At 47.8% G+C, this 27,769-nt stretch overlaps 2 protein-coding genes and 1 long non-coding RNA gene across 4 annotated transcripts in view; 1 reads left to right on the top strand and 2 right to left on the bottom strand.

The window, feature by feature from the left end:
- Window positions 1-27,769, top strand: part of LOC310678495 — a 179,885-nt gene that overhangs the window by 81,349 nt on the left and 70,767 nt on the right. The window contains exon 3 of one of the 2 annotated variants that reach the window (XR_014511777.1): window positions 22,124-22,354. The exons of the other annotated variant lie outside the window; for it this stretch is intronic. This is a non-coding gene — a long non-coding RNA (uncharacterized lncRNA). Of the gene's footprint in view, window positions 1-22,123; window positions 22,355-27,769 lie in introns of those variants that run through there. 2 annotated transcript variants of the gene reach the window in all.
- Window positions 1-27,769, bottom strand: part of P3H2 (prolyl 3-hydroxylase 2) — a 235,765-nt gene that overhangs the window by 160,255 nt on the left and 47,741 nt on the right. The window lies entirely within an intron of this gene.
- On the bottom strand, window positions 65-27,708 carry CLDN1 (claudin 1). Its single transcript, XM_083442454.1, has 4 exons — window positions 27,022-27,708; window positions 5,110-5,274; window positions 4,887-4,971; window positions 65-1,622 (listed from the first exon to the last, which is right to left on the bottom strand). Exons 1-4 carry the CDS (start codon window positions 27,242-27,244, stop codon window positions 1,460-1,462), a joined length of 636 nt encoding a protein of 211 aa, XP_083298580.1. The 5' UTR covers window positions 27,245-27,708; the 3' UTR covers window positions 65-1,459.

Below are 27,769 nucleotides of genomic sequence, written 5' to 3'. Positions count from 1 at the left end.
CTTTATTCCCTCTTCAGGTACAAGTATATATATATAAAAAATAAGTAGCAAAACAGAGACATGGTTTCTTTAAAAAAAGGAAAAGGTTACATTTATTGAAAACAGTCAACACTTTATACAACATCCTCATAGATAAGCCCCCAACCCAACCCAGCCTGCCATCACACAGGCACTGAAGTTTAGCCAATTAATACAGACAGGCAGGGAGAAATTTGGACTGAACCACAAACTGGGGAGGGTTAGGAGGCAGGCTTTGATAGAGAGAGAAGGGAAGTAAATCTCACTGGTGTCAAGGGGGTCTACTCCAAAGTAGGTGCATGCAGATCTTCAGTCTTTATCACGGTCACCCAGGGAGTTTTGTGAGAGGCAGGGAAGTGTCTGAAGGACTTTTCATGTGGAAGATTATTATGTTTATAAGATGGAGCAAACTTGTTTTTCCACTGCTTTGGAGGGGGGGACCTGAGCCAATGGATTCAAGTTACAAGAAAGGAGATTCCGACTACACAAGGAAAGACTTTCTGAGTCTAAGAGCCGTTCAACAATGGAAGGTGGTGGACTCTCCTTCATTGGAGATTTTTCAGGCTGGCCAATTCTATAGCATTGCAGGGGGGTTGGCTATATGACCTTCGAGGGTCCCTCCCAACTACAATTCTATGATGCTGTAACTCAAACCTGGACCTGAGGCATCCATGCCCCCTTCTTGCCCTTGCCCTCAGGCAGCAAAATCTCAGAGGCCAACTCCTTAGGTCCACCCTTAGCTGTGGATTGGGGTCTCCTTAGCCAAGGACCTTGGGGGAATTCAAACACGGTCATCTTCTCTGACCAGAGGCCTTATGCCTTACTTCTGTGCATGCAGGAAAAGCGGGAGGACCGGGGCCACTCTGGGGCCCAACTAGTCTTTGGCAAAGGGTTGGGGGGGGGTTGGGAGATGAACAGAAACCCAACACATCCATGCATTCAAACAGATTCTTCAAGCAGACCCTCATTCAAGGTTTTGAAACCTCTGGCCTCCTGCGCTAGACCTGTGCCCCTTCTGCCGCTTCAGCGTCGGAATATATACAAAGGAAAAGCAGAACGAGGCGGCAGGCCCATGCTTGAGTGCCCTAACATAGGAAGGGAATAAAGAGGGAATACACAAACAATATTTGGGGGGAGGTGGTGGGGCTGCCTGTCTCATACCCTCAAGGAAAGGGAGATACATTTGGTGCCATTTCACAGCAGCTATGTACATGTTTGGGGCCTCCTCGTCTGTCGGAAGGATGGGGACGAATTTGCCCATGCAGGAGCAGAAATGGCTACACATGGATGGCATCGATATAAATATACGCATTTGTTTTACGCAAGGGAGAGCAGGGCGAGGGGGCGAAGGCACATGCCCTGCTTTCCGAAGGACAATGAGAAGTCAGCGTCCCTTTGGTTTCTTAAATGCCAAGGCAATTTGCTCTGCCTCCATTCCGGGTTATACGTAATCTTTCCCAGAAGAGGGGGCGCACTTGGGGTACGGCCGGCTCGGCGGGTAGGTGGTTTCGCGGCGAGGGCAGGAACAGCACAGGAAGCCCCCTCCCAGGATGGTCAGGGCCGCAGCTGCCCAGCCGATGAAGAGAGCGGGTCCAAATTCAAACCTGGGAGAAGAGGAGAAGGGGAAAGAAAACCACCAATTAATCACCACCAACAATAGCTAACCATTAATTGCACTTCCCTTTCCAGTGCATGAAGATTCACCCCACTTCTTAATGGTTTGCCCAACCTACAAGGACTTAAGAGAAGCCTTGGTCAAAGGTTTAAATCTCTCAGTTGAGAGATCAAATGGGTATCTGATTAACTTCTTATAGGGGGGACAGGTCTCCCTTTACACTTCTGGAAAAGCGGCCTGTTTTAAGGCGGACAATTTTAAGGAGAAAAGTTAGAGGGGTAAGTTAAATTCTTCAGGGGAGGGAGCTCTTATCTCACAGAATGCCTGGTTTAAATAATTATTTTAATGTATGCTACAACAGCGGCTAGGATATTACTAGCCCAAAGATGGAAAGACAACAAGATGCCAACCAAAGAAGAATGGCAAGAAAAACTGATGGAGTATGTGGAAATGGCCAAGTTAACTGGAAAACTTAGAGATAAGGGCAATAGAGACTTTTTAAAAGACTGGAAACCATTTATGTTGTATTTACAGAAACATTGTAAGGAAGTGGACTCACTAGGAGGGTTTGAGTAAACACTTACAACCGACAAAATAAAAAGCAAGGTGTAAGAATTAGAAAATAACGAAGTATAAGACGCATTTAGAAAGTTGTTAAGGTATAAAAATGATAAGAATATAAAAATATTTAACTTAAAGAATGCAATGTTAAGTTATAATAAATCAAGCAGGAGACATTATTGCGTAATAAACCAGAAGACGAAGTTGAGGGAATTCGGGGGGGGGGGGGATTGGAGAACTGCATTTATTTTTCTTTTTGAGATAATGTTATTGTGGTGAATATAAAAGTGTAAAACTTAATAAAAATTATTTTTTTTAAAAAAATAATTCTACCTCAACTTGAAAATAATAATAATAAATAATTATTTTAACTGTGCAATGCGTTTTATTTTGTTTTGTGTCTTTTGGCTTTTTGGAACAGCTTCAGCTATACGGATAAATATCTTAACTCCACATATGTTTGCGTGTGAGGTGCCATGGTCTCCGTGCATCCGTCTGGGACAGCTGGATATGCACAGCTATGTAAGATAGTCACTCGGGGCTTTCCCAAGCGTCCTGAAAGCAGGATGAAACTTGCAGGCGCACAGGGGCCAGGTGCTGTTGTGATTCAGTTACAAGGCATCAGTCTGATTCATCTGCGTTAATACCGTGATCATAAATGATCAGCCATGGATGAGGGAAGGTATGAAAACTTGCTCCAGCATTTGTGGCAAGAGACATTCCCTTCGGTGTGGAATGCGGACTGGGTCACAATGGATCACTCAGTTTAGGATGAATTGATCTTAACATGCAAGATGCAAGTTGCAAAGCCACAAAACTCTCTTTGGCAGGCAGGATGTACTAAAGGAAAAGGAGATTGTCCCTCCCTCCTGGCTGCAGTGTAATGTTTCGCCTGCCTAGACCTGCCTACAGTCCCTTTTCCTCCTTCTCTCATAACACAAGGACTCAGGGACATCCAGTGAAGATGGAGGTTGGAAGTTTCAGGACAACACCGGTCATGAAAGATCTACATTGGCTCCCAGGATGTTTCTGAGCACAATTCAAAGTGTTGATGCTGACCTTGAAAGCCCTAAACAGCCTCGGTCCAGTAGACCTGAAGGAGTGTCTCCACCCCCATCGTTCAGCCTGGACACTGAGGTCCAGTGCCGAGGGCCTTCGGGCGGTTCCCTCATTGCGAGAAGTGAAGTTACAGGGAACCAGGCAGAGGGCCTTCTCGGTGGTGGCACCTGCCCTGTGGAACGCCCTCCCACCAGATGTCAAGGAGATAAAGAACTGCACAACTTTTAGAAGACATCTGAAGGCAGCCCTGTATCAGGAGGCTTTTAATGTTTGAAATTTTATGGTGTTTTTATATTTTTTAGAAGCCTCCCAGAGTGGCTGGGGAAACCCAGTCAGATGGGTGGGGTACAATAAAGTAATTTGTTGTTGTTGTTGTTGTTGTTGTTGTTACACAGAGCATCATCATCATCACTGTCGTCGTCATCATCATCATCATTATTTATTATTTGTACCCTGCCCATCTGGCTGGGTTTCCCCAGCCACTCTGGGCGGCTTCCAACAAAGATTAAAAATACATTAAAATGTCCCACATTAAAAACTTCCCTGAACAGGGCTGCCTTCAGATGTCTTCTAAATATTAGGTACAGTGGTACCTCGGGTTAAGTACTTAATTCGTTCTGGAGGTCCGTTCTTAACCTGAAACTGTTCTTAACCTGAAGCACCACTTTAGCTAATGGGGCCTCCAGCTACTACTGCACCGCCGGAGCATGATTTCTGTTCTCATCCTGAAGCAAAGTTCTTAACCCGAGGTAATATTTCTGGGTTAGCGGAGTCTGTAACCTGAAGCGTATGTAACCTGAAGCCTATGTAACCCGAGGTACCACTGTAGTTGTTTATCTCTTTGACATCTGACGGGAGGGCATTCCACAGGGCGGGCGCCACTACTGAGAAGGCCCTCTGCCTGGTTCCCTGTAGCTTAGCTTCTAGCAGTGAGGTAACCGCCAGAAGGCCCTTGGAGCTGGACCTCAGTGTCCGAGCTGGACGATGGGGGTGGAGACGCTCCTTTAGGTATACTGGACCGAGGCTGTTTAGGGCTTTCAAGGTCAGCATCAACACTTTGAATTGTGCTCAGAAACATCCTGGGAGCCAATGTAGATCTTTCATGACCGGTGTTATGTTCCATAGTTAAACTATCGAACTCCCTCCCCCAGGAGGCAGTGATGTTCACCAACCAAAATGGCTTTAAAAGAGAACTAGAAAAATTCATGGAGGAGAGTGCTTTGGGTGGCTGATAGCCACAATGGCTTGGCTCTGCCTCCACAATCAGAGGCAGAAATGCTTCTGAATCCCAGTTGCTGGACACCACAAGAGGGGGAAATTGCACTTGTGCTTGAATCCTGCTTGCCGGTTTCCTACAGGCTTCTGTTTGGCCCCAGTGGGAACAGGATGCTGGATTACAGGGGCCATTGGCCTGATTCAGCCAGCTGTTCTCATGTTCTTATGATCCCCTCCTGCGGTTCCCAGCACCTAGAACTCAGAAGCATTGCCCCCTCTTCACAGGAGCTCAGCAAATCCTGGCAAGCTTAGACGGGTTGTGCAGGGCAACAACTTTTTGCCACCTGGGTCCTGGAAGCAAACGAGGAGACATCACCACACCTTTAACCCAGCCCGGTTGCACGAGGGCAGCATTTACCTGGTGTTGACAGGCGTGTAAATGTCGAAGAATTGGCGTGCGACATCGTTTCCATACCAAGAAGTCCCCACCAGGGCGGCAAATCCTGTGGATGGAGAGGAGAGAAAAAAGGCAGGCAGTGAGTCAACCGTCTTGCGGTCTTCGCCTCTGGTGGCTTCCCCATCCAGTTTCCCCTTGCCCTCGAGAAAACAACTGTCCAAGGGGAGAGAGAGATGCTACTGACCTGCAACCAAGAAGAAGATGCCTCCGATAATGGCCATCCTCATCTTCTGCACCTGGTCATCCTCCATGCATTTCATGCACTTCATTCCGATTAAGGAGATGGAGAAGGCGATGAGCCCCAAGAGGATGGAGGCCACCATCAAAGCCCGAGTTGCCTGGAGAATACCTGCAAAAGAAGACAATGGAACCACTTAATGCCAAGTCCTGCAGGACAGAGCTACGGGTGGCCACCAGCCATGATGGGCGATTGCTCTGCCTCCAACACTCGGAGGCAGCAACGCTCCTGAACATCTGTTGCCAGAAGCCTCAGGAGGGCAGAGGGCTCCTCAAAGACCACCTCTCCTCATATGTCCACCGACCTGGACCCTGACACCATCCTCTGAGGCCCTTCTTCATGTGCCTCCTCTGCAGGAGCTTCAGAAGGTGGCAACACCAAAACGGGGCCTTTTCTGCAGTGGCACCCATTTGTGGAATGCTCTCCCCAGGGAGACTTGCCTGGCGCCTTCATTACATATCTTTAGGTGCCAGGCGAAAACATTCCACTTCTCCCAGGCCTTTGGCTAATTAAAGAATCGGCAGCCTTCGAAGCTGGGTGTGTGGTGGGTTATGGTTTCCGTGTGTTGCCGTGGTATGCACTGTTGTGTTTTTATATTGTAACCCGCCCTGTTATTCTTGGAGGAAAGGCAATATAGAGATTGAATAAATAATAAAGTAATAGCTGTGCCTGGATCCTGCTTGTGGTCTGGGTGGCGACTGCGAAAGCAGGATGCTGGCCTCGATGCATCATTGGCCTGGTCCAGAACAGGGTCTTCTTATGAGTCCATTCAGGCCACCTGGCAGTCATGCTGCAGAATAGCATAGGAATGTGGCAAGAGCCCTGCATCTGGACTCAGAGTTGTGGCTTTGAGACCCATACTGGGCAAAAGATTCCTGAATTGCAAGGGGGGTTAGACCCCCCTGGGATGACCCATTTGGTCCCGTCCAGCACTACAATTCTAGGATTCTGTGCTTTTAAGGTCCTGTCTGCAGGTGCACCAAAGCCCATCATCCTGTTTTGCAAGAATCTCAGCACCAGGAGACTTGCTGGGAACCAACTAGACGTAGAATCATAGAACAGCGCAGTTGGCAGGGACCCAACGGACCATTTAGCCCAACCACCTGCAGTACAGGAATCGCAGCCAAAGTCCCTGACCTGCCGTCTGTCCACCCCCGGACTAAATTTATCACTGCCTATAGCGCCGCCACGACATGGGGAGACTTTTCTGATTATAGTAAAATATCCCCTGTATTTCCCTCCTGATGCAATGTTAGGCTGGCACAGATAAGAAACCAGATTCAGGCAGGCGGCTCCTGTGAGATTAGATAAGGCAGGAGGGATGATACTGCAGGATGTGAACAGTTGCCCAATGCTGGAACACTGGAAGGGCAACAGGTGTTGCTCAAGACACCAAGATCATCTTTGAGCAAAGGGGAGATATCATTGCCTCTCTCCGAGATGCCTTTATCATCCCATTTGCTCCACAAGTTGATTCAGCATTGTGAAGGCAGATTCCTGATACTTGTGTGCTTGTTTCAAATGCATCTAAGGTCCCAAGCATGTAATAATTATGCAGATAGGGAGTTACATCTTCACAGATACTTCTCCACAGTCATGCTTGCAGAAGGGATAGCTATTAAAACCTTATATAAGTGAGTGATGTCTTCATGGCGATATATTAAGCCATTCTAACCCTTAGGCACTACACCAGTGATGACGATGGCTTGTCACTTTAACAGCAAGATCCTTTTTTTAAAAAAAATTAAATAATATTTATTAAGTTTTCCATATTAACAATCCAATAAAAACCACATTAAGTACATTCTGAATTATAATACAATCCAAAAGACCAAATTTTATTCCAAATTTTATATCTTCCCATGCTCTGAAGTTTGAGGAGTAATGATCTCACATCGTACTGCATTCTTTGGTTGGTTCAAAAATAAAACATTTCCAATGTTAATCCTTCATTTATTTTTAAATAGCCTCTGAATTCGTTTAGCAAGTGGCTTAATCCTTTAACAGCGCAATCCTACCCACATGACGTACAGGTAAGCCCCACTAAATTCAATGGGGTTCACACCTAGGTATGTGAATCTAGGAATGCAGCCACCGGCTGTATTCTGATATGAGCCACCCTCTTTGAAGCTGCTGGAGCCAGGACAAATTTCCAAGTCAATGAGCTCTTCACTGATGGAGGTGGATCAACCTCCTTCCCATTAGAACGAAGGAGAAACTGAGTCACCATTTGCCTACGAAAGCCCTGCAAAAGATAAAGTGCACCAGAAGATACGCAGGAAGCCATCCTCTCTCTCAGATTCAGACCTCTGCTTACAAAGGGTCTATGTACTCCCTCGGCCCAAACTCTGCACAGGCAGGGGAAATAGGGACCTTCTGGGACCTTCAAAACAGAAACCAGGACGGCTTTCGTAATTCCAGGACTATCCCTGGAAAATAGAGAGACATCTGGAGGGTACGGATGGCCTCTGGGGGGTCCTTTCTAACTCTACTGTTCTATAATACTGTCATGTTAAGACAAATAAATTCCTGCCAGAATACAGCAGCAGTGAACTGGAGAAAGCAAAAAGTTTTCTTCCTCCTTCTTTCATTCTTCATTAAGGAAGTTCATGTGCGTCACGGAGAGCAACAGAGGGGCTTGTTAGCCCCTCCTGCAGTTTAAGAAAAGTACTGGCTTAGCTGCTTGAGGGACTGGTCTTCTTGACCTGGTCAGCCCAATCACTCAGGCAAACCAAGAGGTTATTTTTGGAGAGGGATAGCAGTCACCTCTGGGTGCGTGCCCCCGTGAACTCTTGAAGGACAGCTGTGATCCTGCCAATGTACTCGGTCCCTCTCAACTCAGTGGAGCCGATTTCTGAGCAAACGTTATGGGGGGGGGGGTGTAAGGGGAGCGATGTCCCACACCATTATTTTTTAAAAGCAGGGAATGCCAAACTTGTATCCGGATTCCTTGGAGCCAGACACCACCCTTTCCGAGAACAAAATTCTGCCTCTGGCCTCTTCTTCAGCTTTGCCTATAAAGGGGTTTGGACTTGTTTGGTTCACAAGATCCGGTTAATCTTGTAAAAAGTTTTTTATTTGCTCTGTTTTTTTGTTTTTGTTTAGGGTGTTGGCTCTAAGCTGCTCACTTCCAAAGATGAAAAGGCACAATGATCCGGAGGATTTCAGCAGCTCAGACTGAACCCAGCGGGAGTCTGTTGCCGCATGCACTCTGTACGCTGCTCTGAGACCTCCTTACAGGAAGGATGGGGTGCAAATGAAATCCACCATCCTCATCCTTTGGCCAGCAGGGGGGCTTATGACCCCAGCAATGTCGTCCCTGGTATCATTATCATTATTTATATACCGCCCTATACTTGGGGGGTCTCAGGGCGGTTCACAGAATACATAATAAAACATCTATAATAAAAAATAAAAGCAACCAATAGCCCCCCTCTACATTTTTTTTCAAAGTGCATAGGATATTAAGCTGGAAGGAGTGTGCTTGACCTCACTCTGACCCTGGAAAGAAGCGTAGGGTTGTAGAGTTGGAAGGGAGCCCCCCCCCCCCAAAAAAGTTCACTTATTCCAAACCCTTTCAATGCAAGAGCCACAGGTGAAGAAGAGGAGAGTGCTTCTGACCCTCCTGGACGGAAGGGGTTAGGTGGATGTCCACGTGAGGCCAAAAGAAGAATCGGGGGGGGGGGTAAAGCTCAATTTACAAATTGACTCCTCTCCTGCCTCTTGCCTTCTGCTTTATAGCACCTTCCCACCCTTCCTTAGACTACTGAAGTAGGAATTTTTGCAGGGAAAATTCCTTCTTGACCTGAAGGTCCCTTGGTTTTTTTGCCCATCCCACACGGTAGGGAAAAAGTCGACTGGTGTTTCGGCAATTGTGTGGCATGGCGGCTTACTGCTGGCCATAAATACGGGCAGGGAAGGAAGCGGGAAGGAAAACAGCAGGTAAACCGAGGCATGATTGGGCCGTGCTTATGCCTGCTGGACTTTGCAGTTGTCCTTGCCAGGCTCATCTTGAGGTTCGCTGAGCAAAGAGGGAGTTATTTCTTCCCCGTCCTCAACCGGGGAGTCACACCTGGTGGCTGCATTAGCTGTGATTCCTACATAAGAACGTAATAAAAGCCTGCTGGATCAGGCCATGGACCCATCCTCTTCTCACAGTGGCCGAAGAGTTGCCTGTGGGAAACCAGTGAGCAGGATCTCTCCTCCTCCATGGATGTGTCCAATCCTCTTTCAAAGCCATCCGACTCGGGGGCCATGACTGCCTCCAGTGGGAGGGAGTTCCATGGTTTCACTATGTGGGTTAGACTAGATGACCCCTTGGGTCCCTTCCGACTCTACAACTCTCTGATTCTGTGCCAAGATAGCTCGAGGGATGTTTCCCTGCTGGAGTTAGCAAAGGCCTTCCTGCCTGCAATTCTCTTAATTTGGTTAATTAAATTCTGTTAATTTGGTTAATTGCTTGCATGCAGTTCCTCAACTTGTTATGGCTTAATGGATGTAATCTCTCCTCCACTTATGTCTGTGAGTCTTCTTTTGGCGATTTTAACCCAAGCGATTTGCAATCCAGCAGGAGGAGAAGGGAGGAAGGGGGGTGATTTTAAAGTTATCATCACCCATCACCTCCTTATGGCAGAAATGTGCCTTTCCCCTCCAGATGCCACGAGAAACATCACTGATATCAATCTAATGGCATTTTTTGAATCCCAGATGTTCCACAGACCTGAGGAACGAGAGTGAGAATGTGCAAATCTCGTTGTTGTGTTTTTAGAGCTGTGATGGGAGCGGCCTTGAAAATCGTAGAGTTGGAACGTTTCCTTTGGGGTCATCTAGCCTAACCCACCCCCTGCAATGCAGGAATCTCAACTAAAACAGTTTTCCTATCTTTGAAGCTAAGCTTTATACTCCTTAGGAAAACAAAGAAGCAAAACACACAACCAAAATGCCTAAGAAAACCAGAACAACCACTTTTCAAGAAGGTAAGCATTATAAAAACAACAACCCAGGAAATGAGTTATGGGGCAAAACCTGCTAATTGTAGGCAAACCATCTTTTAGAAATGACTTGAGGCCAAACCTAACACTTATCACATGCATACCTAAGTCATTTGGGTGAGCAAATCGGGGACCAAATGGATGGCTTCCTATAACACCTGGGTAAACAAGGATCACCAACCCTCCAGATGACCACACATGACGCTGCTGGTCAGTAGCAGAGATCTCTGGAATTCTGACTTCCCAGGAAGATGTGCAAAAATACCACCCACACAATAGCTACGCTTTGGGAGAAGACACGGCTGAGGGATTAAAGGCAGATCTAAAGTTCTCCTAGAGAATAATAGAACTGTAGATTTGGAAAGTACTTCAAGGGGTCATCTAGACCAACCCCCCCCCCCAGGAATGCAGGGATCACAGCTAAAACATCCCTGACATATGGCCATCCAACCTCTGTTTAGAAACCTCCAAGGAAGGAGACTCCACCAGCTTCCAATAGGGTCCGTTTCACTGTCGAACAGCTCTCACTGCCAGAAAGTTCTTCCAATTGTCTAGTTGTATTCTCCTTTCTTGTAACTTGAATCCCTTGGATCGGGTCCTCCCTCCCAGAGCATCAGAAAAGAAACTTTCTCCATCTCCCTTGTGTCAGCCGTTCAGATATTTGAAGATGGCTATCATATCATATGGAAGTGAGAGCTGGACCATAAAGAAGGCTGATCGCCAAAGAATTGATGCTTTTGAATTCTGGTGCTGGAGGAGATTCTTGAGAGTCCCATGGACTGCAAGAAGATCAAACCTATCCATTCTGAAGGAAATCAGCCCTGAGTACTCACTGGAAGGACAGATCCTAAAGCTGAGGCTCCAAGACTTTGGCCACCTCATGAGAAGAGAAGACTCCCTGGAAAAGACCCTGATGTTGGGAAAGTTGGAGGGCACAAGGAGAAGAGGACAACAGAGAACGAGATGGTGGGACAGTGTTCTCGAAGCTACCAGCCTGAGTTTGACCAAACTGTGGGAGGCAGTGGAAGACAGGAGTGCCTGGCGTGCTCTGGTCCAGGGAGTCACGAAGAGTCAGACACGACTCAACGACTAAACAACAATCATATCACCTCTCAGTCTTCTCCAGGCCATATACGCTCAATTCCCTCAACCAGTCCTCATATGGCTTGATTTTCCAAGTCCTTGATCATATTTCGTTGCCCTCCTCTGCAGCCATACACAACCATGATCTTAAGAGGTTTGCCTTGGAGGTTCAAAAGAAGCCTGAGTATGTGGGCAATGAGAACTCACAGGAAGATTCTTCAATGGATGTGAGAGGATTTGGAAGGAACCCTAGCTCTCCAGTCAAGTCAACATGAGCCAGGATCATAGTCATAGATGGGAAAGCAGGTCAAAAACACCATGGAAAGTGGAGGGGGAAAATCAGTTTGGTTGGCATTTTAATATGAAACTAACTAACTGAAAAGCGAAAAGTCGCTCTTCTTGTTCTCTGGGAAAGCCAAGGTGAGAACCTTCTAGAAGTGCTCCAGGTGGTCTTTCTGAGGTCTCCTTGAGGTAGCCAGGTGGCCACAGGTGCTTCTGCACCTGCGGACTGCCAACTCTCTAACCGCAAAGCCCAAGACTTCAGGAGAAGGGCTGGTATTGCCCAAGGGCAGCGCGGGATGGATGAAACCAGCCAGGGATATGGAGATGCAACTGATACTGCCAGGAACAGAGGCAAGGAGTCAGGATGAATCACGGCGCAGCCAGCTCATGTGGGAATCCCCAGCTAGAAATGTTTTTGGGTGGCAACATCCATGGGGCTTTCCGAGGACTGAGCCAGGTGATACGTGCAGGTGTGCATAACTAACTCCAGTCTTAAAGAAACACACAGGGTTTTTTTTTTGGGGGGGGGGAGAGTTCAATTGAGAGCCCAATGGTTGTGGAGGGAGCAAGAAGCGCTTAATGCTTTTGCCTGCCAGCGGTTTCTTTCACTAACCCCCCCCCCCCAATTCAGACATGCGTATCTTTCCCCCTATAAGGAGAAAAACAGATTGGAAGAGGTTTTTGTATTTTACTCTGGCCCTGCCAGTCACTGGAAGGTTACCCATGACAGGATGCGGGCAAAGGCTGCCCACCCATGGACTAGACCAGGCCTAGACAAACTCGGCCCTCCAGATGTTTTGGGACTACAACTCCCATCATCCCTAGCTAACAGTACCAGTGGTCAGGGATGATGGGAGTTGTAGTCCCCAAACATCTGGAGGGCCGAGTTTGCCTGTGCCTGGACTAGACGTTCCATTGTGTTCTGGGTGGGGTAGTCTATGCTGTAAATAATTTTAAAAGGTGGAACTCACTGCCACAGGAGGAAGTGATGGCCGGCAGACCAGAGGATTGGGGATGCCCATGAGCCAGAGGCAGCAATGCCAGCTTCTGGATACTTTCCATTGAGGCACCCGGGTGGCCACCGTTGAGGACAGGATGCCTTTGGCCTGATCCAGCAAGCTCTTAATATGTTCTTATGCAGGGCGGGTGGGGGGGGGGAGCATCTCTTGAGCCAACAGCCCTATCCCAAATCCCCACAGGAAATTCGGTTCTGCATTTTATATCCCTCCAAACGTTGCACTCAAAGGCTTTTGTAACACAGCGTGTGACTCTTAAACTTGGAGCGCTGCACACCCTCCGGCTTCGTCAACACGCTCCCTGCCTTGCCCCAAACTTATTGTTGTCATCAGCCTGGATGTCCCAAAAAGTTATTTCTGATGTGGTAATTTTCCCTGCTGCTACCCACATCCGGCTGCTACTCCCTCCCCTCCCTTTAATAGAGATTGAAGGCAGATTCCTGCTCAAAGGATAACTGCTTATAAAAGATTTCTTACACAGGGTTGACTCTGGAGAGCGGCCAAAGGGAGCAGCTTCTGCAAAAAAATAAAAATGAACCCCCAACCGCACCCTGACTCTGTCCCATCTGTGTTTTCCAGGCACAATTCAAAGTCTTGGTTAGAGCTGAGAAAAGCCTAAATTTCTTGTCGTGCTACCAAGAAGGAGAACAAACATATAGGGATAGCCTTTCCAGATCAGACCTTCTTGCCTAGGACTAAGCTATAGGCAAAGAGGACCAAAATGGAGGAGTCATTCTTTGGCATTTGTCCTCTAATATCCAAAGGCCTCCTTCATCCTTCCATGGAAGAAATGTGAAATGTTTCATAGCCAAGTTAATAAAAAGGTAAAGGGACCCCTAACCATTAGGTCCAGGCCTGGAAGACTCTGGGGTTGTGGAGCTCATCTCGCTTTATTGGCCGAGGGAGCCGGCATACAGCTTCCAGGTCATGTGGCCAGCAAGTCTAAACCAAAACCAAAGCAGCGCATGGAAACGCTGTTTATCTTCCCGCCAGAGGGGTACCTATTTATCTACTTGCACTTTGAGGTGCTTTCGAACTGCTAGGTTGGCAGGAGCAGGGACCGAAAAACAGGAGCTCACCCCATCACGGGGATTCGAACCACCAACCTTCTGATCAGCAAGTCCTAGGCTCAGTGGTTTAACCCACAGTGCCACCCGCATCCCTTAGCCAAGTTAATAGTGAGTAGCTTTTCCTTCACAACAGAGCATCCATAAACAGCGCCTTCTGCTTCTACTTGGAAGTAAGTCACGTCTGACCACTTCCTGGTTGTTGCTTTTTGTGAGTGGGATTCAGCCAGACTCGAGCAATTTCACATGAAAGAAGAGTCTGCTGGATCAGGTCCAAGGGGGTCTGTTTAATAATAATAATAATAATAATAATAATAATAATAATTTATTTGTACCCCACCCATCTAGCTGGGTTTCCCCAGCCACTCTGGGCAGCTTCCAACAAAGATAAAAAAATACATTAAAAACCCCGCATCCTGTTCTTGCATGTGAGAAACCGGCAAGCACAAGACCATTCTCCCACAATGTGGGATTCAGAAGCATTTCCTTCTCCGACCTCAGAGGCAGTTGTGTGCAAGGTTGCACAATTAAAGTGAATCACTCCACTTCGCCAAAACATAATAATCAGACTTTTTTGATAACGGCGCAGGAAATGTGGGGTGGCAATTGCTGGATGTTGCATGAGCTCAAAGCAAACAAAGCAGAACTGATGCTCAAGAAATGGTGGCATTATATTACAACAACAACAACAACAACAACAACAACAACAACAATTTTATCCCCCTTCCCATCTGGCTGGGTTTTCCCAGCCACTCTGGGCGGCTCCCAACAGAATATTAAAAACATGATAAAACAAAAGGTGTTGCTTCCCTCATGCAAACAAATCGGGATAAATGCTCAAGAAAGAGGTCATCTGGAAGTAGAGAGGGGGAGGAATTTGTAGAACCACAGGACTGTAGAGCTGGACAGGACCCAAATGGTCATCCAGTCCAACCCCCTGCAGTAAAGGTATCACAGCTGAATTAAATTCTGTTGACAATTAAGCTCTGGTTTTCCCAGTAGTGATGTATGGAAGTGAGAGCTGGACCATAAAGAAGGCTGATCGCCGAAGAATCAATTCTTTTGAATTCTGGTGCTGGAGGAGACTCTTGAGAGTCCCATGGACTGCAAGATCAAACCTATCCATTCTCAAGGAAATCAGCCCTGAGTGCTCACTGGAAGGACAGATCCTGAAGCTGAGGCTCCAAGACTTTGGCCACCTCCTGAGAAGAGAAGACTCCCTGGAAAAGACCCTGATGTTGGGAAAGATGGAGGGCACAAGGAGAAGGGGACAACAGAGGACGAGATGGTTGGACAGTGTTCTCGAAGCTACAAACATGAGTCTGACCAAACTGCGGGAGGCAGTGGAAGACAGGAGTGCCTGGCGTGCTCTGGTCCAGGGGGTCACGCAGAGTCGGACACAACTGAACGACTAAACAACAGCAAAAATTAATTTCCACTTTCTAAACCAACACAAGAACTGGAACACAGCCATCCTTTGAAATTCGCACTACTCTGAATTTTGCAATGCTCTTCTCCAGCCAAGGAATATGTATAATAAAAGCATAGGCTAGAGAATGAGATGTCCCTATTGCCCAACCCTCCCACTCAATGATGCAGGAAATCCAGAGCAAAAACACCCCCAATATATGGCTTGCCTAGTGCGGGGGAGGCCACAATCCCTTTAGATAATTTGCTCCATTGTCAACCTTTGGCTATAGCTTACATATTTTTAAATATTTTTTTTTAAAAAAATAACATGAGCATATGTAAAGTGCATTATCCTATCAATAACTTTGCACAAAAACACATGCAGCTCCTAAGAAACACACAGATAGACACTATAGTGTGTTGTGTGGGGTGATGATGGAAGAGGTTGTAAGATAATGGATAAATGGTAATTGTCCTTAAGTTGCCACCACAGGGCACTGGTGTTGAGAGAGAGAGAGACAGAGAGAGAGAGAGAGAGAGAAAGAGAGATGCCCTACCCTCTTCCTGCCATGATGTTTACCACACAGCCAGGGAGCAGACCCACTACAAAGGAAAAACTCCCGTTGAGACCCTGCCCTAAATTCCATCACTGGCAGAGGCCAGTGGAAGAGCAGGCCTGGGAAGAGCACACAGGACGCTGTTCTGGGAAGGGAGAGGAACAGGCTTGGGGTCTGGATTCTGAACAATGTAAAAGGCTTGTCATTCCACAAGGAGGTGTTGCCGGAAAGGCAAGCAGAGGCTCGCCTGGCCATCAGATTGCACAAGATGAAAGTTCCTCATGCTTGGAAGGAGATCATAGAAACACAGCGTTGTAGAGTTGGGAGGGAACCCAAGGTCATCCAGTCCAAACTTCTGCAATGCAGGAAACTCAATGAAAGCATGGCAGAAGGCCACCCAATAGCTGGTTAAAAACTAGAAGAGTCCACCACCTGCCAGCGAGTCTGCTCTACGGTTGAACAGCTCGTGCCCTCAGAAAGTTCTTCCTAATGTTGAGTTTGAATTTCCTTCCTTGTCATTTCAATTCATTGGTTCGGGTCCAGCCCTCTGGAACAGCAGAAACAAGCAGCTCCATCTTCCATGGGACAGCCCTTCAGATATTTGAAGATGGCTATTGTTTTGCCTCCTCTTGTCCAGGCTAAACATCTTAGTTGTCCTCTGCACACCTTCCAGCTTGTCAACATCCTTCTTAAACTGTGGTTCCCAGAACTGGACATAAGACTCCAGGTGTGGCCTGATTGAGGCATAATAATGCAGTGCTATTACTTCACTTGATCTGGATACTAGGAAAGCAACCTAGTGGGAAACATGCCTCAAGGACCACTTCGTATGAACCTATCCAGACCCTGAGGTCTGAAATAGGGTCTGAAGCCCTTCTTTGTGCGCCTCCTCCACAAGAGGTCCAGAGGGCGGCCAACATGAGAACGGGCTTTTTCTGTGGTGGCTCCATTTGTAGAATGCTCTCCCCAGGGAGACTCACCTGGCACCTTCATTATACACCTTTAGGTGCCAAGCAAAAATGTTCCTCTTCAACCAGGCCTTTGAAAATGCCTTCTGAAAGGGGGTGTTATTGGGCTGTCTTTGTTTTTATTAATATGCTGTATTTATTGTAATTTTATGTTGTGAACCACCCTGAGATCTACAGATATAGGGCTGTATACAGATTTAATAAATAAAAAACCTGAGCTCAAATTCTGACTTGGAGGCAGAGGAGATGGCCAGATTCAGAAGGTCAGCAGCACCAGAGGGAGAGGTGTCAAAAACCAACCTTGATCCCAGCATCTGGATCAGGCCTGAGCCACAGTCCAAAGCTATCTGATCTGGGGCTCATGAGCCAAGGAGCCCCCAGTCAGCACCTATAGCATCCAGCACATGAATCTGGTACCCTCTGAGGAATCAAGCTCCTCCATGTAGGGCAGGGATTGAGTTCCCCATGTTGACATTTGAATTTGCGAAGGAAACTGCCAGAGAGGAGCAGCAGGAGAAGGCATCCTAGGCTCAAGTCAGAGTCCAGCTCATTTGAGGCCTTCTGGACCACAAGGAAGGGGCACAGGCTGGCAGGAGTAAAGACACCTGGAGCTGACCTTGGTGCTGAAACACCTGCCTGCCTTGTCCCACTGTGCCCCATGACCTTCTCATCAAGAGCAGAGGCAGGAGTCCACTTAAGTCAGGCTTCCTCAGTCAGGCCCTCCAGATATTTTTGGCCTACAACTCCCATGATCCCTTGCTAGCAGGACCAGTGGCCAGGGGTGGTGGGAATTGTAGTCTCAAAACATCTGGAGGGCCAAGGTTGAGGAAGCCTGACTTAGGTTTTGTTCAGAGTAAAGGTAAAGGGACTCCTGACCGTTAGGTCCAGTTGTGGACGATTCTGGGGTTGTGGCGCTCATCTCACTTTACTGGCCAAGGGAGCCACTGTGCAGCTTCTGGGTCATGTGGCCAGCATGACTAAGCGCACGGAAACACCATTTACCTTCCCGCCGGAGTGGTACCTATTTATCTACTTGCACTTCGTGCTTTTGAACTGCTAGGTTGGCAGGAGCAGGGACCGAGCAACGGGAGCTCACCCCGTTGCGGGCATTCAAACCGCCAACCTTCTGATCAGCAAGTCCTAGGCTCTGTGGTTTAACCTATAGCGCCACCCATGTCCCTTGTTCAGAGTTGTTGTTGTTGTTTAGTCGTTCAGTCGTGTCCGACTCTTCGTGACCCCATGGACCAGAGCACGCCAGGCACTCCTGTCTTCCACTGCCTCCCGCAGTTTGGTCAGACTCATGTTTGTGGCTTCGAGAACACCATCCAACCATCTCATCCTCTGTCGTCCCCTTCTCCTTGTGCCCTCCATCTTTCCCAACATCAGGGTCTTTTCCAGGGAGTCCTCTCTTCTCATGAGGTGGCCAAAGTATTGGAGCCTCAGCTTCACGATCTGTCCTTCCAGTGTTCAGAGTAGGGCTACTGAAATATTAACCTCAGGAGAGGGCATCATGCTCTTTCTGCAAGCCAGAATCTCCCTCTCTCCTGCCTTTTATCAAACACCCTAGGCAAGCTATACCTCCATGATGATCCAAGAAGATGGAGTGATGTTGGGGCAAGAGCAGAACATGAATTACACAAGAGGGGCAAACCACACACTGCAGAAGAAGCCCATAGCAGCATGTGGGAAGGCTGACGTGCTCCACAACACCCTCCAACCCGCTCTTGGCCGCTCTTCAAATGTGGCAGAAGCTAAAATTTGGACTGACCTGCAATTTTGGCTGCGCTCAGGAGCAGTCAAGTGATCGCTTTTGCTGAACTCTGCGTGGATACACCCAGATTCAACCCACAATCATGGAGCATCCATTTGGTCACACAAAACCTGACTTCGGTTAGCCATTTCCACCCCCAAAAAAACAAGCATTGTGCAGTTGCAAAGTGCTAAGTATCAGGCAGAGTGAGGTCATCTGGTTACCTCTGCAGCTGCGACATAAACTAATTTGGAAATCCGGTTTGCTCAAGTGCCTGTTAAATCATTTATCATCATTTTTGCCACACCCATCTTCAAGGATATTGGCACATTTACCAAATCCATATTCAATCAACTAGCAAAATCCTAGTCAGAGCAAACCAATGGCGTCCACTTCTCCTTGACTCCTTCAGTCCATTTTGGCTTGATCCATACTCCCTGGCAACACCAAGGGTCAGTGCTCAAGAAAGTGGGGAAGAGATGCATGGATCCATGCAAAAATCAGCCCATGTTTCCGGGCATTTTGTGTGTGGCTCCATCAAACGTTCATCCAGAATTGGCCTCCACAGTCACTTACGGACTCACTTTTGGAAACTGTGTTTTTGGAAGACAATCTTACTCAGCAACGAGGGATCGCCAAAGAAGAAGAAGATTCAGAAGGATTGCTCCCTCCAATTGTGGAGTCAGAGCAGAGTCGCCATAGCTCGTAGGCATCAAAAGCCATGGATTGGTCTAATTCAGGCTTTCTCAAACTCAACCCTCCAGATGTTTTGGGCCTACAACTCCCATGATCCCTCGCTAGCAGGACCAGTGGTCAGGGATGATGGGAACTGTAGTCTCAAAACATCTGGAGGGCTGAGTTTGAAGAAGCCTGGTCTAATCCTCTTTTAAAATCCATTGAGGCCGGCAGTCATCACTGCCTCCTGTGGGAGAGAGTTCCACAGTCCAACTACACATTCTGTAAAGAAGGACATTCTTTTCCATGCCCTGAATCTTCCAACATTCTGCTTCATCTGCTCTCCATGAGCTCTAGTGTTAGGAGAGAGGGGGGGGGGACTTTTCTGCATCCCTTCTCTCCATGCCACACATCATTTTATAAACTACTATCGTGCCGTTTTATAAACTTCCATCACATAAATTTGTGTTGAAAGTGTGGGATGTTAAGGGGAAAATGGCAAAGTAGCAGAAGGCCGGGAAGGAGAAGATGTCAGTGAATAGATCTGCTCCTTTGAAAGCTCCACTTTCTTTCTGCAGATGGAATACCATGAGTACCAGTTACTGGAAACTACAGAAAGGGAGAGCTGCTCTAGTGGTCGAATCCTGCTTCCTGGTTTCCCACAGGGGCATCTGATTTGCCACTCTGAGAACAGGATTCTGGTCCAGATGGGCCACTTGCCTGATCCAGCTTACTTCTTAAGTAAGTAAGCTATTCCCCACAACACAAAACGTTTCAAGTGTTATTATAGAGATATATAATTTCCAGAGCGATAGGGGGAAAGGTTGTGGAGTGTAAGAAGCATCAGGCTGAGTGTGGGCACATTCACAAAGCATTTAAAGGCATTCCCCAAAAGTAAAAATAGGATCAAAACAGACACAGCCTTTTTCCAGGGCCAGGATCCAGACTAGCCCTCATAAACAGGGAAAGGCAGGGTGTGCGTGCATTGCCAGGGTGTGGCCCCGGCACGGAGACAGGTTCTGCCTGAGAATCCGTCGTGAAGCTATGGGATGTCGGGTGGCAACACCCAGGCACAGAGAGGATGGCAGCTTACTGAGGCAAATAAACCCCGCATCCTATTAATGCTTGCAAATGATACCTTTCCTCAGACCCAGGGAGAAACTGAGCGACGATCCCTTTGCAGAACTCAGACGCAATACGGGGTGTCAGGGAGTGGATTTTAATTACCCTTGCCTGAATGTCTCATCCAAAGAACAGAAAGGTCATCTTGGCAGGCTGAGTTGCCATGTTCTCAGATTTTGGGGGCATAAGGCAGAGGTTTCCAACGTTTTTGAGTCCACGGCTCCCTTGACCAACTACCTTCCTTCTGCAGCTCCCCTGTGGGGCCCAGGAGCCCAGTTAGGCCACCCCTTGCCTGCAAAGCAGGCAGCCTCTCACCCTTTTTCAATACCCTCCCTTGTGGAGTGTGCCCTCAGCCTCCTCTCTTTGGGAGTCCTCTGGGCATCTGCTACTGCTGCCCCTGGTCTCTGAGCTGCACCCTCACCCCACCCCAAAGAGAGGTGCTTCCTCACACTGCCCCACAGGGCCTAGGACTTGTCTGTCCATTCCTAACAACAAGGGCTAGCAGACTGGCAGATTGGGCTCCCTTGCCCGCTCGCTTGCTTGCTTACTCCAAGGCCACCTCAGCTCCTGGCAACCAGCACCCGCTGTCCAGCATCAGAGACACCATTTGCCTGGGGAACGTGTAACCAGGGCTGCTGCAAGAAACAGCTGTGCAAGCCTTTGGGAGGCAGAGACTCAAGAAGGCATCAGAGGAGGGAGGGAAGGAAAGAGGGACAGAGGCCAGTGTTGCCAACAGCACCCCTGACCATCATTCAAGGCACCCAAAGGTGGTTTGAAAACCACCGGCGTAAGGGACTGTGGCTTCAGTTGAGGTCTGGCTCAAACCCAGAATCTGTTCCCAAAGAAGAGTGAAACAATAAACAAAGGAAAGCATGTCTCTGCACATGGACAGAGTGTATTACAGAGCCCAGATTGTGTAGCAGTTAGAGGGTTGGACTAGGACCTGGCAGATCAGGTTTCAACTCCCCATTCCACCACGAAGCTCACTGGGACATTCACGATCTCTCAGTCTAATCTACCTCACAGGGTTGTTGTGAGCATGAAACAGAGAAGGGGAGAAGTGTGTGAACACTGCTGAATAGCACCAGCATCACCGTGCATACATGGGATTAAAAAGCCTCAACACCTTAGGCCAGACTTTGCAAGTACATTTTCATGGCATCATAGCATAATAGAATTGGAAGGCACCCCAGAGGACATCTAGCCCAACCCCCTGCAAAAGCAGGAATCAAAGCTCTTTCGCCCTCTTCTCATTAGTCGTTCAAGCCTCTGAAGTGTTTTTGACAAATTCCCGAAGGGGAGCCACACCAGCCAGCTGCGTGGTCCAATAAATGCAACACAGGAGCTTCTGGCACCTTAAACGCCTCAGAGGCCAGGGATGTGTTTGTGGGCTTGAATCCACATCGCAAGACGTACCCGAGAAGCTGGCGGGCGCATGCCCGGTAAAGCTTCTGCCACCATGCATTTGTCAACCATTTGGCAGCCACCTGACGAGTCGGCTTACCAGTTCAGGCAGAGCTCAGCAGGAAACCGTGAGGGATTTGCTGAGCGAGACAAGGTTGCTAATCAGATTGTGGCACCAGCTACAGACACAGGAGCCAGAACAGAGGTGCTTTCTGACGCCCTCAGAATAGCTGAGCAGTTGGACTCTGCTGGGACAGAACTTAATTAAAGATCAGACCCAGCACCACTTTCCAGTGCCAGAGCTCAGTCCTGGGCACTGAGGGAGAAACATGGAGGCAAGGATGAGCCTCTGAGGAAGTACAGAGGGTCTTTTTATGAAGGAAAGGCCCTAGTCAACCTGGACTTCGTAGCCATCTAGGGTCAAGAAGGGTGCACAAGATCATGTTGTTTCCTTCTGGGCAATGCTTGCCCCCAAATCTCTTGCTTTTAAAAATGAGATTATCAGGAGAGGCTTCTGAATCAGGCCAGCATCCTGTTCTCACAGTGGCCAAACAGGTGGCTCTATTGGTGAAACCTGTGAGCTGGATTCTCCCCTCCTGCAGCTTCCAGTGATTGGCATCCCTGAGCACTTAAAGGTAAATGGTAAAGGGACCCCTGACCATTAGGTCCAGTCGCGAATGACTCTGGGGTTGCGGCGCTCATCTCGCTTTATTGGCTAAGGGAGCCAGCGTACAGCTTCCGGGTCATGTGGCCAGCATGACTGAGCCGCTTCTGGTGAACCAGAGCAGCGCACGGAAACGCTGTTTACCTTCCTGCCAGAGTGGTACCTATTTATCTACTTGCACTTTGAACTGCTAGGTTGGCAGGAGCAGGGAGGGAGCAACGGGAGCTCACCCCGTTGTGGGGATTCGAACCGCCAACCTTCTGATCGGCAATCCCACCCGCGTCCCTGAGCACTTACTGCCCTCCAAAGTGGAACTAGTAGCCGTCAATAGCTCTCTCCTCCTCCATGAATTTGTCCAATCCTCTTTTAAAGCCATCAAGGTTGGTGATCCTGCGGCGAGTTCCAGTTGGACTATGTGCTACATGACGGAGGACTTTCTTTTGTCTGCCCTCAATCTTCCAACATCCCCCTTTGCTGGAAGTTCCTGAGTTCTAGTGTCAGGAGAGAGGGAGAAAAACTTCTCTCTTTCTCTGTGCTACACATAAAATGTATTAACTGGAATGGCTGAAGTTGAGCTAAAGAAATCCACAGACTCAAATAATTGTAGTGTTGGAAGGGGCCACCAAGGGTCATCCAGTCCAGCCCCCTGCAATGCAGGAATCACAGCTAAAGAAGCCCTGACAGATGACCATCCAACCTGTGTTTTAAAAACCTCCAGTGAAGGAGAGTCCATTACTTTCCAAATGATCAAGCACAAACTCTAAATTTTGTGAGGGCACATGTTACGGGGAGATCAATGTGACTGAACCAATAATAATAATAATAATAATAATAATAATAATAATAATAATTTATACCCCGCCCATCTGGCTGGGTTTTCCCAGCCACTCTGGGCGGCTTCCAACAGAATAGTAAAATACAATGACCTATTAAACATTGAAAGCTTCCCTAAACAGGGCTGCCTTCAGATGTCTTCTAAATGTCATATAGTTGTCTATTTCCTTGACATCCGACGGGAGGGTGTTCCACAGGGTGGGCGCCACCACCGAGAAGGCCCTCTGCCTGGTTCCCTGTAACCTCACGTCTCGCAGAGAGGAAACCGCCAGAAGGCCCTTGGAGCTGGAGCTCAGCTCGAACACTTTGAATTGTGCTTGGAAATGTACTGGGAGCCCGTTGTGTGTCGTCTGTCATTGGGACAGCGGCACGGTAGAAATTTCCCCACTTGGCTGATTGGCTGTTGCCATTTGGGTTTCGCCTGCCGCGTATCAAATCATCCCAACTTGTAAGGCTACGGATAGGACCTGGTTCAAGGTGGTTAGGGAGGTGGAGCTGTGCCGATCCCAATGTGAAGGGTATTCCTTTAAAGCAGCAGTTCTCAACATGTGTGTCCCCAGATGTTGTTGGACTACAACTCCCATCATCCCTGAGCTCTGGCCTTGCTAGCTAGGAGTGATGGGAGTTGTAGTTCAACAACATCTGGGGACCCACAGGTTGAGAAAGACTGCTTTAAAGGAATCCAAGGACTCTAATTGGTTTGGTCAACCCCCAGTAGGGGGTTGTGCCCATGCCTGAATCCTGAGGAGCATCTGGGCAGTGGACAGAGTCTGCTCCCAGGCTCTTGATCTTCCCCAGGTGTTTACCCTTGGCTGACCTATGGTGCGCCCTGGGCCAGCGCTACCTACCGTGAGCATGAACCAGAGCCTATGCAACCACTCACTTTTCTGTAATCAATAAAGTTGTGGCCTAAATTCTGCCAAAAAACCAAAACCAAAATTTGAGTCAAATGTGTTTTTACAGTGGTACCTCAGGTTAAGTACTTAATTCGTTCCGGAGGTCCGTTCTTAACCTGAAACTGTTCTTAACCTGAAGCACTACTTTAGTTAATGGGGCCTCCTGCTGCCACTGTGCTGCCGGAGCACGATTTCTGTTCTCATCCTGAAGCAAAGTTCTTAAACCGAGGTAATATTTCTGGGTTAGCGGAGTCTGTAACATGAAGCGTATGTAACTTGAAGTGTATGTAACCCAAGGTACCACTGTATTTATGGGGGAGGTCTCAGGATCTGAACACGCAACTGGGAATCAGTGTGTGTGATGGGAGGTATCTCCTGTTTTTCCAACTAACCCCCCTCAAGCTCATGCTTATTCCACCCACTCCTGGAAAGGAGAGCTCAGCTGGCAAAAGCACACAAAAACACCCACACAAACACCCACCCACACACACATGTACCCAAATGCGCACAACAGGAGCGATGCCCAAGCCATGACTTCTGGTTTGGAGAGATTGTGGGCACACCTTGTTCTACTTGCGCACACGCTATCTATCCGAAGGCTGTTGCCTGAATGCCAGATGTGAACTCAGACACCCTTGCGCCCCGCGGAGGGTGAACGGGCACCGCCTAAGTTGTGCGCCCCAATTAATTCCAGCTCTAGCAGCCACGGGATGGGGATCTGGTCACCTTGCTGGTGCCAACAAGAAAGCCAGCCAACCGGTTCTTTCTAGGAACAGCATGAAAACACTCGCAGGAAACCCTCGCCAAATTCCTAAACCCCAAACTCTGCTAATTGTGTCCACCGTTGCTAAATCATCTCCCTCCATCCCCCAGAAACAGCACTTGCCAAGCCAGCCTCAGTATTTAGTTAAATTTCTTTCCTTCCAGCTACCCAGAGGAGTAAAGACTTATGTTACATGATACGGACAAGTTTGTACAGCAGTCAGTAGCCGCTGCTGAAAAGTGGCTTCTGCATCTCAGCTGTGAGCCCTCAAGCCTTTTGGCTAACTTTCAGGACTCTTAGCAAAGATCCCTGGGAACAAGCTTGTGTTACTAATGCTGACATCCGAACCATCAAGTTGGAAGGGACCCCCAGTGTCATCTAGTCCAACCCCACACCCTGCAAAGTATTAATCTCAGCCAAACAATCCCTGACCGATGGCTGTCCAACCTCGGATTTGAGGTGCACCTGTTCTGGGGTGAGCAAAAGTGACTAAAATCATCCATACTGGAACCCAGGGAAGCAGTGATATCTCATGATTCCGCCTATATCTGCCTCTTTAGAGGTGACGGTTCCTCAACATTTCAGTTTGGCTGCTCACATTGCCAGAGGCACATTTTCGTGTGAAGGCAGGATATGACTTTAAGAATCAATAAACAGAAAATTTGACATTCAAATTGAAATCGTAGATTCAAGGACTTGTAGAGTCGGAAGAGATCCCGAAGGACATCTAGAAGATGGATTATGCAATTGCCCTTAAAATGTGGACAGTTCAGACTTGCTGTTTCAGGGCTGTTGTTGGGCGGAACAACATTGTACAGTGTTTCTTGAGGGTCTGATTTCGACAAACGTCCCTGGCGAACTCTCATGACCTATCATCTGTTACATACTGTCAAATACAAAATACCATTGCATGTCACCTCTCAAATAGAAATAGATCTCAAACATTGTCAAATTCTAAACTTCTGTCAAACACAAATAAGTAACTTGAACTGTGAAAAACGCTGCCCGCGAAGAATCAAATTTTCAGATGTACACATGTCAGTTTTAGCTCCGTAAAACTCCTGTACTTTTAAGAAGTGCCCTCTGGAACCTCAACACACATCATCCCTGGTCAGGGAAGGGAGAATCACAAATGTCAATAGGAATCAATAGTTCAGATGAAAAAGTAGTGTGTTTTGGAACTAGACAGATCTCATCAGAGAGGAATGAGTTATGTGAAACTCCAAAGCTGGCTACCATTAAAAAATGATCCAAAATAGATACTACATAATTACTGTCCCCACCCTTGTGAGAAGCAGCCAGAAGGATTTTCAAGCGTATCTTGAACAAAACCTACAAGAGGAATTTGCATCCCTACCAACAGTTTCCTACGTGCCTTAGCGACTGTTTTCTCACTACCAGGAGTCTTTTGCAGAGAAATGCAGACAGAACAGCTCCCACCTCCCCTGAGCAGCCTTGAGAAAACTGCCACCCCAGCCTCAGTTTCTCATCTGTAAAATGGGCATTGTGACAAGCGACCTCACAGAGCTCTATGTCATGAACCAGCCTGATACTGTTGTGCTAAGGCAATGGTAGCCAAGAAGAGAGTCCTGTCTGTGGGGTATGGAGTGCAGTTGGGATGTGGGGACATACGGATGTATACATTTAAGATGTGTAAGCAGTAAAAGAAAGCATTGAAAAGCCAAGTGGCCTTTGAAATAGAGATGACCGAAGGACTTCGTTGATGCTCTGGGACCTTGTAGAAGCCTGAGAAATGCCTCTGTAGCCTGAAAAAATTATTTCCCTGAGTCTGGCTAAGAAGTTTTCCCCAGGGAATGTCCAGAGGTAAAGGAATTCTGGAATAAAACCCTAAAGGTTATTAATGAAATTTTTAAAGTGAAGCTTTCAGTAGACTTTGATTTCATGACAATGGAAACAGGGCTATAGAGAAAGGTGACCAGTTTATCTTCAAAGCTATGATATTAGCGGGAAAGGCAACGATAGCTTTAGGTTGGAAAGATAGAGAAAAATGGACAGTAGAGGCATGGAATAGTTATTTGTATGGGAAAATTGTATGGGAAATGTAGAGGTGGAAGGAGATAATATGATGTATGTAAAAATCCCAAATTCAAATAAAACTTTTTTTAAAAAAGTTTTCCCCAGTGAAACCAAAAGTTTCTGTCTCTCAGGCCGCGTGCGACACGGAGATGCCTGCTTTTCTTGTTGAGGTGTGTAATTTGACAACTTGTAAAAGTTATCCTGCCTCGTCTGTCTTGGAATTCTGGATCCCTGTAGTGCTGATCACCAATAAAGGCAGTTTATTGACACCGCAGCCCTGGTGTGCTGAACTGAAGAGCAACCCACCAGCACCGAAAGGAAATCTAGCAAACTACTTACTTGGGAGACTGAGCAAGGTGTCGAAGGCTTTGCATTGCATCTGCCCTGTGCTCTGCGTGACGCAGTTCATCCAGAGACCTTGGTAGATGGCCTGGGCCGTCACGATGTTCTCCCCAGCATAGGCGTTAATTTTCCACTGGGGCATGGCCGTGCTGATGATCAAGCCCACCCAGCCGACGAAGGCCAGGATGAAGCCCAACATCTGTAGACCACTGTTGGCCATCTCCTTTGCACCGGAGCTCCTGGGAAGTTTCCAAAGGCTTGGAGCTTTGGGGGTCGATCAGCGCCGGAGCCCAGCCGATTCTTTGAGCAACCTTGACGGAGGAGCAAAGCGAGCTTCTGCCTGTACTTCTGCGCTTGTAATCCGAGAGATTTCAGAGCAGGTTGCTGGACGGAGGAGCTACCCAAACTAAAGTCGGCTGCACCTGTGGCTCACTATTTAAATCAGAGTCCTCGGAGAGCCCCCTAGTGGTTTCGCTTGAGTTTTCCAGCACATCCTGACTGCTCCCAATGAAAGTTAAGCACCACCAAAAGGTTAAGCCTGGGTATTTCAGGGTTGCTGTGTTTTTGGTGTGAAAAATGCAGCGATTTCATCCATTGCAGCAAGATGAAAAGGAATCTTTGCTCCAGCCTCCTGTCTCCTTGCAGAGTCAGAGCCAGCCATGTGCCTCCATTAAAGGCCACCGTAGCATGCTTCGCGCGCATGGGCACAGCATGCATTCCATCGCTTATGACGCCTTCATTTTGG

This window comes from Podarcis tiliguerta, assembly GCF_965153285.1.
Source record: "Podarcis tiliguerta genome assembly, chromosome: 5".
NCBI classification, from domain to species: domain Eukaryota; kingdom Metazoa; phylum Chordata; class Lepidosauria; order Squamata; family Lacertidae; genus Podarcis; species Podarcis tiliguerta.
The sequence above is the reverse complement of the archived record's forward strand: the minus strand, read 5'-3'. Positions and strand labels throughout refer to the sequence as shown.

Excerpts from the sequence above, each read along its gene's own strand:
- CLDN1 (XM_083442454.1), bottom strand. The coding sequence starts at position 27,244 with ATGGCCAACAGTGGTCTACAGATGTTGGGCTTCATCCTGGCCTTCGTC. Across the intron at positions 4,972-5,109 it reads CATCTTCTTCTTGGTTGCAG|GATTTGCCGCCCTGGTGGGG; the intron begins GTCAGTAGCATC and ends CTCCATCCACAG. Across the intron at positions 1,623-4,886 it reads TACACGCCTGTCAACACCAG|GTTTGAATTTGGACCCGCTC; the intron begins GTAAATGCTGCC and ends CTCTTCTCCCAG.